We start from the raw sequence: 10,164 nt of genomic DNA, 5'->3' as shown, positions 1-10,164 counted from the left end.
GTCCTTATGGAGTGGGGTGACCCGGTCCACGGCGTTGTTGTTCCGGTTCGGGGAGGAGGGAAGCGCGGCCGGCAGGCGAGGCTGCAGCGGGAGGGAAGGCAGGACCACGGAGTTACGTTTGGTGGGGGCGTTGTCGTCCTCTCCCTCCTCCTCGTCGATGAGCGGGATCTGGGCCACGGAGTCCTCGATGCGGAACTCCGGGTGACTCATGAAGTTGTGGATGGAGCTGCGGGACTCGGGCGTCTCCAAGCCCTCGTAGGGCGACATGGTATCTCGAAAAGCGTTGACCACACGGATCTACATGGAGACAGAGTCAGAGTGAAAATAAATTAGATTACACCCTAAAGTTAGAGACATACACCGATCAGCCACAATATTAAATCCACCATTAATAACCACTAATATTGTGTATCTCCCCCTCATGCCGCCAAAACAGCTGTGACCCAGGAGGCATGGACTCCACCAGACCTCTGAAGGTGTCCTGTGGTATCTGGCACCAAGATGTTAGCAGCAGGTCCTTTAAGATCCGACCCTTACCCGGGCAGTACATATGATGAAGAAAATGTGACTCATCAGACCAGGCTTCCTTCTTCCATTGCTCCATGGTCCAGTTCTGACGCTCACGTGTCCATTGTAGGAGCTTTCAGAGCTGGACAGGGGTCAACGTGGACACTCTGACCGGTCTGCAGCTACACAGCCCCACACACAGCAAGCTGTGATGCACTGTGTGTTCTGACACCTTTCCATCACAGCAGCATTAACTTTTTCCCCAATTCATGCCACAGTAGCTCAAGTTCAAGTTCAAGTTCAAGAGATTATTTGTCACATACATATACATACGGTCATACATATATGCAGTGAAATGTCATGACACCCGGTGATTACGCACAATAAGCTCTATACGCTCTAAAAATACTAAAAAATACCAAAATGTGCGTAATCGACACAAGGTGCTCGCGCAGGCGGCCGCAAGGGCCGGCGCCACAATCGCGATTCTGGGTTCTATAATTATATAATAGAATTAATTGACTGTGTTGTTTTAAATATACATTTAAATCCTTCCGTGGGATCGAACCAGACGGGCTAGAATTCACTCCCCACGTGCATCAATGAGCCCATGGGCGCCTCTGACCCTGTCGCCGGTTCACCAGTTGTCCTTACTCTGACCTCTCCTGTAGCTCTAAGCAGGCCAGCCCACAGAAATGGCTGGGCCCCTGAAAAGGTCCAGTGAATGGGCCAGCGGGGAGTGGGGACTGAGAAAGTCTCCCTGTTACGCACAGGGCATTTTTTTTCCCTCATTCAATTAGGAAACAGAGGAAAATAAATACATCTGCAATAAAAACACTGTTTTTATTTGGAACGGGGACAGGCATTAAAGCGGAGATTGCTTCTTATTTTAACTTGCTTTTATATGAACATGATTATTGCTGGCCTCCATGGGCAGCCCTAGCGACTGGCGAAGTCAGTCAGTGGCGAAGCTTGCCCCTTTTTCCACCCTTTCGGGCGGCCCTGGCTCTATGTCACACTCAAAGTCCTAAAAGTGATACCTGAGTCTGGATGCGGTTGAGGCCTCGGCACCAGAGCACCTGGCCCCTGCGGAGCTCCATCTCGGCGTGATCGATTTCGTCCTGGTCCTCCATCTCCTCCAGCTCCTCCTCAGGGATCTCCTCCTGCTGCGTCCCGTGCCCGGCCGTCTTCAGGAACTTCAGACGGCTGGTTGGAATGGTGGACACCAGCTGGAGACACGTGGAGTTAATAGTAATGACGATTTTCGATCATCACTGTCATGTGTTCGCCATACATGCTATTGTGCGGCAACATTGAGAAAAAGATTCGAGTGTTGAAGAACTGTGCTTTCCCCACCACACTGTGTATGTATTTAATTTGCATAGTAACACAAAGAACATGCAAGTGGAAGATTATTTTCCACTAAATGAATGGACGGCTCACAGCTGAACAGAAGATCAAGTTGCACGTTTTTATTTTCCTAACTATCAACAAACGTAAAAGTATGGTACTTTTACTCTTCCTTAATAATTATTACTTTATCAAATCATTGATTAATTCCCATTGCATCTTTACATAATTTTGAAAACAATGCACACATTTTCAATAATATTTTCTACTACCCTACTATTACTATTTTCACACTATTTTCACATTAGCAGGTAGAACTAACCACTTAGCAATCGTCCCTCACTCACCTGTCCCCACAGGAGGCCTCCGATGCCCAGAAACATACACCAGAGCCACTGGTCGATGCTCAGGCGCACACAGCTGAATGGCTTCCCGCCAAACTGCACGATAACTATCTAGAGAACAAAAAAAAACAACAGTACTTCAATATTTTCTACCAGACATAGTGATTGCCAAATAAATTTCTCCATTAGAGACATACTTTTGGTAAAAATAACAATAATAATAACATAAATTAAAATAAACACCCATCAAGACAATATTAGCATACATTTGAAACAGTTAAATTCAAATTCAGCGTCAGACATTTGAATTTGAATTGAAGGTATCAACTTTCAGGGTCCTTTACAGCCGGTTCCAGCAATAAAACTAAAAAGAAGCCTTTCCCGATTGGCCTGGGGAGCAGAATTCGAGAGGTTTTATTCTTCTTCTAATTTCTAATTTCTCTTTTGAGATGGCAACACTCACGAACACCCAGGTCAGACACCATTAACAGGGTTGGTTCAAAACAGGATGGGCCTCTGCTCTTCCATAACGAGTTGTGTTAAAACGGAGGACGGCACACATTGTTTAAAGCAAACTGAGGCGTTTGTGAACCAGTCAGAAACCAGATCAAATAATTCTCAATTCAAATTCAAACGGCTGAGAGCTCTAGTGTCTCTAGTTCCACTAGCGCTGAGCTACTGAACCACATTCTAATTCCAAGCAAATGAATTGACAGTGACGGCTTTCAGGACAGCGACAGAGAAAATTGGACCTCGAATGAATAGACCCCTTTCAAACCCTGTCCATTCTGAAAAGATTATAATCATTCGCAGCTCTGAGCCAGCGACACTGTTCCAGTCTGTTCGCGAGATTCACCGTTCTTCCTTCAAAAGCTCCTCATGTTTAGCCCTAATAACATCCGTCCTTATTTCTGATACTGATGTAGTAGTACGGTATGTCTGTCTTTGCATCTACTCACAACATATCCCTGTGAAAAAAGGGGGGGTGGCCTCACCTGTAGGATAAACGTTCCAAACACGATGATGCAGAAGATGGGGTTGTTGAACATGCCGTCGAAGACGTTCCTCTCGCCGTGGATCTTGCGGGCGTTGACCTCATTGAAGAGCTGCATGAGGACGAAGGTGTTGAAGATGATGGTGTAGTGCTCGGAGGGGGGCGCGTGCAGGGGGGCGTTCCTGCCGCTGTCAATGTCAAAGATCTTCTCACCTGTGGGCGAACGCCGAGGGAGGCAGGGTTTGTTTTGGTTAACGAGTCAGAACACAGCGACAGGCGACGTAGCGCTGTGTTGTCATGGACAGCAATTCCATTTGTCCCCTGCGGTGTTTCCAATCGTAAAAGTGGCTGGATGGCCACTGTGGCTCTCGCTCTTTCCTAACTTCTTAAAAGGGGTTTTAATTCTATTGTTGTTATGACGTGCTTATGAGTTTTCCTTAATAGTCGACAACTTAAGGCCGATTTGAATATAATAGCAGTTACGGAACAAACAAGATTCTTTGCACATCTATGTGGAGGGACAGGGTGCAGAGGAAAAGAACCGGAAGACCTCAAAATATCCAACTTAGATGATTTGGTCAAAGGACAAACAATGTTTTCATCGGGCAAGTGAATGAATGAATAAATGAATGAGTGAATGAATGAATTAATTAATTAATTCCACGGTGATGAAGATCCTTTTTCACTCAATAAACACATTTTTATGGTAAGTTTAGGTTGGTCAAGTTTGGATTCAAAACTTGAGTCAAAAATGTTATTTGGACTCAACTCAACAGCATTCAAAACCAGCTTACCATAAAACAAGCAACCCATATCATTTTACATTGTAATTCTTGTAAATTATTGTAATTCATGAAAGCACAATGTCAGGGTTAAGTTACATTATCAATCAAACTTGTGAGAAATTCAGTATAGATGCTAGGGATGTTAATTCAAGATTCAGGATTCAAGTTATTTGTCACAATTAACTGTTTGATCGTTAAGCGACAATTACAATTTCGACCGATTAATACACAGTGGAACGGGACACAAGTTCCTCCGTGCGCCGATCACTTTCGTCTCTTCACGATCACACGGAGAGCTGTGTTGGCGTATAAAAATATATTTATGATCCCCCTTATTTATAATTAAATTCAATTTTGTTTTTTAAATCCTAAATTAGCATCCCCAATAATTACAGATTATGAGCCATTATTAGTCCAGATCCACATGGGATCCACTGACCAGCAAAGAGCAGCGTGAAGGTGATGGTGAGCTGGTAGATGGCGTGGCCCAGGATGTTCTTCATCATGGTGCGAGAGATGAGCGGCTTCTTGCGGCCGTACGGTTTCCTGAGCAGGAGAGCCTCGGTGGGGGGCTCCGTGGCCAGAGCCAGGGAGGCGAAGGTGTCCATGATCAGGTTCACCCACAACATCTGCACCGCTTTCAGTGGGGAGTCCTGGAAAGAGTGATGGAGGGAGGGAGAGATAGAGGGAGAAAGGATAACAGAAATATCATATAAGTACCAATGTTTAGATCTCCAGATGGATAAAATAGACAACACTTTAATAGATTGTTGCATCAAAGACAAGACAAAACAGCAAAATAGATAAATCAATAAAACACATGACGGTGAATAATGACGTGAGTATTGACAAATGCAGTGAATGGATTTATGATTTCTGTATTTTAGACATAGTTCACCGTTATCTGATCAACTGGCTTTGGGGTTGACGGATCCTTCTGACCTGTGTGATGCAGGCTCCGGTGAAGGCCACGATGACGGCCACAACGTTGACCGTCAACTGGAACTGGAGGAACTTGGAGATGCTGTCGTAGACGTTCCGCCCCCACATCACGGCCTTGACGATGCTGCTGAAGTTGTCGTCGGTGAGGATGATGTCCGACGCCTCCTTGGCGACATCTGTGCCGGCGATGCCCTGCGGGTTCACAGGGTTAAGACACTGTTAGGACGGCGGTGATTCAAATGTGGGTCGGGACCCTGTATGGGACTGGCCACAGATGCAGAGAGCAGAACAGTGTGATCATGGACATTTTACTTAAATAGATTTTGTAAAAGAAAAGAAAAGGAGTTTGTGTTAGTTTGTTTCAGTGAACAATGATGTGAAGCCCTTTGAGGCTGTTGTGTAATTAAGGGCTATATAAATAAACCTGACTTGATATGTTGGTCCCGGCATAAAGAAACCTCAGGTCTTCTGGCATTAGGCGATCTCCTATCATTGCTCATTCCTTGAGTAGTGACAAGGCACTGCTTTGACATGGGCCACAGGGTTTGTGGTTTAGATTTATTTAGATGTCCACAACCGCTGCCTGGCAGAGCAGTATTACTGCCGAGGCAATCTGTGCTGATAAAACGACATCACTCCCTGCCGGCTCCTCTGTCATTTTAAAAACAGCGTTTGAGAACGTTTTATTTTTCTGTTATTGTTGGGCTGAAGACAAAACCAAAGTTGCCGTGAGGATGTTAGTCTTTGTGTAACGTGGCATCAAACCGAAATGTTTTAGCCAAGTTGCATTGACAATAGTGTATGTGGTTAACAAAGCCAAATGCGGTTAAGCTAAACAGGAAAAAGACAGGGCTCAGTTTGGTTTCGGGATGCCACTCTTATGCCTTCTGTCCCTGCTGCGTTCGGTGTTAGATGGACCAACAGGCTTCAAACTGTCAGCAAGAAAACCTACCAGTAAAAATAACTGAGTATGCGCTACTACCTGCATCCTAATGGCGCAGATCTTACCATGGCAAAGCCCACGTCTGCTTTCTTCAGGGCTGGGCCGTCGTTTGTTCCGTCACCCGTCACGGCGACGACTTGCCTCTGCTCCAGCACCGTGCTGTCTATGATACCTGTCGGCACAGCCGGTGCGGTTAACACTCGTTAATTATGCAGTGGACCAACTAGGGTTCATGAATGGATTGTACACTATATGATCCACTAATGAACAACAATGCACCGAAGAAAATGTTCACTGTGTGAGCGCTAGGTAATACCTCACAATGCAAAGTGTTACTTGCAGGATGGAGGAAAAGATGAGAAAATTGTACAATAAATATTTTTTTTGCTGACTTTCTGCTAGAATATGTAGTGAGCACAGTATACTCACTGTTTAGTTTACTGTACGTATTTTACTATGTAGGCAGCGATGGACTCGATCAGTTGACTATGTCTACTATGCGTAGTAGTGAACTTTATATCTGCAAACCTTTCACAAGAGTGTGCTTGTCTGTGGGGGAGGACCGGGCAAGCACTCTCAGTTTGGGCCAAATCTTATCAATGCGCTCCTGCTCAATCTGAAGAAGAGAAAACAGGCACAGCGTGAGAATTAGTGTGCAATCACACGATTTATGGTTTGACTACTAAAAAATGTGGATGTGGCATTTTTCATGACTTTGGTTGATCTTATTTTTTATTTGAAAGTTTTTGTGTTCAGAAAGAGGGAATGGGAATTGGGAGACGTTTTGACTCTGTATTGCAATGATATAAAATTGAAAACCCTTAATAGAAGGTGGATAACATCTAGCTCCTCGTCCCTCTGTGAGACGTGAAGTTCTATTGAACATTATAATGAAATTGCACAGATTCAGCAATAATGTCCATGAGAGCAGAATCATCAGAAGTCATCAGCAAAATTCACTCTTCGGTTTGGGAGTTGTGATGGTGAAATCCTAACATTATGACCTCCCCGTCCCTCTCAGAAAGACAGCTGAAGAGATTCTCACCTCCCCAAGCTCATTGCGGATTCTCCGGTTGAACTCTTTGCCCTCCAGACATAGGAAGTCGTCTCCAGGATGCAGGATGCCACATTTGGTGGCGATGGCGCGTGCCGTGTTGATGTTGTCACCGGTAACCATGCGCACGGTGATGCCAGCACGCTGGCAGTTCCTGATGGCATCCGGGACCTGATTAAAGAAAAAGGTCAAACCAAAATAGTACTTCTCACTTAATCAAGACTTAAGTCCGTTGTCATGGATACAATGTGCGGGTTGTGAGACCTTGTTATTATTGGCACCAAAAAGCTCTGGGGCCATTTCTACTGAGGAAAGTGTGAATGTAACCCCTTCCAGTTTACTCTTGCCTTTGTGTCCTGATGTGTGTGAATGCCTCCTTGTTTTCATATTGGCTGTGTATGCGCCATATAAATAAGATTAACTTAATTTTACTACCTGAGAAGGATGGAAGGATATGGTTTCTGATAACACAAGCCTGTTCTTCCAAGCCTGTACAGTAGGAGCAACGTGCAGAGGGCGGCTAGAGCATGACAGGGCCCAGGCAGATCCGTGATTGGGGCGTGGCTGACCCATGCAGAGACTGTGTCGGATGGGTGCTCGGACCTTGCCTATAATTATATCCCCCTCAATGACGTAATTTTGCGCGGGCGCCTGGGAACGTCCCAGGCTGCATTTGTGGAAAAGCAGTTGCAATGCTTGTCCACCGGGGGGAGCAGTGGTTCAAAACGTTAAGCAACTCGCGTATACGGGAAAATCTTGTGTTTGTTTTAATGAAAAATATACATGTTTTGGAATGGAACATATGTTCTGTACATCTAATAGAATCAAGATATACATCTCTGATTTTGAAGAACGAATGGTTTGAAAGAATGAATGAATCAGTGTTGTTTTTTATTGTAGATGTATTTAATTGAATAAAATGAATGAAAACACTGTGCATAACCGTGTGTAACAGGTGCTTTAATTTACATAAAATGAATGTGAAATATCGCAACTAATTTAATAGCATTACTTAATGTATCGCAAAACTCACTATATTGTGGGTTTTCATAGTTCTAAGGACTTTTTGGAGGAACCGTCCCTTTTATTGTGTCCGCACCGCAGGAACTACTGTAGGAACGATCTTTGTTCTTAAAACTTTGTTTTGAGCTACTTATTTAGTTTCTGATTGTTAATCTGATTGAAGTGCCGTGATGGCTCCAGACCTAAAACCATGGTCCTCCGGACTGAGTCTGGTTGGTCAAGTCGCATCACTCTGGGTGGGGACCAGCCCATGCACATTCAGTGGTAATAAATAAAAACATGTTACATAATAAAATAAAATAGTATTTTTAATGTCGATGTATTTATTTAATTTTACGACGTTTATTAAGTGAAATAGAAAATTGCTGAGCCAGCGAGCCCGTGCTTTACGAAAGTCTGAACAAACATTTAAAGTAGATCCTGTTGATCTAATACGAGTAAAGATTCAGCAACTGGATTGATAACTTTTCGCCTCAAATTTGTTCAGAAACACATTTTTGTGGACTGGTAAGGTGAAATCAGTGAAAGTTAAAGACTAAATACAACAGGGAACTTGTGCTGAAACCCCGTTGGATGACAAATCACCAGTGCCACCAGGTTCTCTAGTTCCCCTCAGGGAGTCCCCTCATGTGCGAAAACACGCATTGTATTGTGAGGTCCCAGATGATATATATTCCAACTCATATACAGTATATACAGTATTAGTATTATATAAATATATATAAATAATAGTGTGCCATTCTCATCTGATTCCATACTGCACTTGCATAAAATGAACACAAACGTTTCAAAAAAACATTCCTCTGTGTTCTCTGTGACGATTGAATGAGCTTGAGACAATGAATGACATAAAAACAACAACAAATAGCAGGGTTAGCATTGAGGTGATACTGTACATAATAGCAGTTAGGTTTAGAAGATAAGGTTATTCATATATTTGAGTTACCATATCTCCTCAATTATAAACAGTTAGTCAAAGAAAAACAGGCCTCTTATAAATACCGAGGGTGTGGTCAACACAAACAAAAAAAGGCCTAAAGCCAGCCTCAGATTAAGACCAGGGTTAGAGGAAAATCCAAGGATGAACTACCGGTGCCTGTTATACAGCATGTGTACAGTATGCCGGTTAAGCATAATGTACATTTCTGCTGCTTTACTGTAAATTGATAAATTCATTAATACAATCATGCTATCTTCAACACTTTGTTGTCTTCAATTCATTGTGTGAGAGGTAAACCTAACTCTGAGAATTGGAGCAGGGTTTTCTTTTGTCCTACGGTGCCGTGCGCACCTTAGAAGTCATTATTACTTATAACCACTATTGTATAGAAATACTTATTTGAAGTATATTACAAGTATCAATCGATCTCCATTGCTTTTCAGAATGACAACTAATGCACACGCACACACACAACTGTAATTGACCATCTGTGCATTATGACTATTGATCGTATGAGATGAGTTTTTATCTGTATTGCTGCATCACCCTTTATTGTTTATCACATGTTTTTTTGCTGTTTTACCTGTTGCTTCCTACTTTCTGTTTTTTTTTTTAATAATCATTTGTATCGGAGCCTCCCAGTCTACAACTTTCAGACAAGGGTACAGGACTCTCTAATTTCCGCAGTACACATTTTTTGAGGGACTACGAAGCAGAGAGCAGGTAAAGCCTTGGGCCATATCTTTGTTTGCACTTAATGGCCGATCATTGACTCATCCAACAGGTCTGGAAGCTCTCACACCTAACCCATACATATGCAAACGCAGATCCATTGACAAAAATCTCCACATCTCAAGCAATCCACTGGAGCAATCCGCCCCTTTGTCACTGAGAGGTGAAAAGTCCTCTCTGTAGAGGGGGAATCAAATAGCCAGTTTACTATCATATGGCGATTTATTTAAAAGTTGGCAACTAATCCGTGAAGTAAACCATGGAGTTTAAACTGTATCAACAGTAAAACAATATTGTGTGTTCAGAAGGACCCATATACTGTTTAGCCTCTTTAAGGTTTGTACAAATTATTATTATATCCCTGGTGTTGATTTTATTCGATCGACTTTTATTGATTGATTTTTGATTTTATTGTGCCATTGTTTTTTTTAGAATTTGGAAAAACAATCTATTAAGGGGGGGGGGGGGGTTCTCCGACAGAGAGGCTCAAATGCAGAAATTTGTTGTGATATTTCACAATTATTTTAAGTAAAGATAGTTCAAAAACCCT

General features: G+C 43.1%; 1 protein-coding gene across 2 annotated transcripts in view; it reads right to left on the bottom strand.

The window, feature by feature from the left end:
• The window catches only part of LOC307231503 (plasma membrane calcium-transporting ATPase 1-like), a gene marked incomplete at both ends in the record, with an annotated part of 29,900 nt that overhangs the window by 90 nt on the left and 19,646 nt on the right, over window positions 1-10,164 (bottom strand). For both annotated transcript variants that reach the window (XM_080002245.1, XM_080002246.1), the window contains 9 exons: window positions 1-297; window positions 1,548-1,736; window positions 2,205-2,312; window positions 3,197-3,408; window positions 4,420-4,633; window positions 4,923-5,114; window positions 5,931-6,037; window positions 6,394-6,481; window positions 6,911-7,090. The exon at window positions 1-297 is cut by the window's left edge and continues 90 nt beyond it. In XM_080002245.1, coding sequence (XP_079858371.1) covers window positions 1-297; window positions 1,548-1,736; window positions 2,205-2,312; window positions 3,197-3,408; window positions 4,420-4,633; window positions 4,923-5,114; window positions 5,931-6,037; window positions 6,394-6,481; window positions 6,911-7,090 — 1,587 coding nt within the window. The remainder of the gene's footprint in view (window positions 298-1,547; window positions 1,737-2,204; window positions 2,313-3,196; window positions 3,409-4,419; window positions 4,634-4,922; window positions 5,115-5,930; window positions 6,038-6,393; window positions 6,482-6,910; window positions 7,091-10,164) is intronic.

This window comes from Zeus faber, assembly GCF_960531495.2.
Source record: "Zeus faber genome assembly, chromosome: 6".
Classification (NCBI taxonomy): domain Eukaryota; kingdom Metazoa; phylum Chordata; class Actinopteri; order Zeiformes; family Zeidae; genus Zeus; species Zeus faber.
This window is presented reverse-complemented; position numbering and strand designations above follow the sequence as displayed.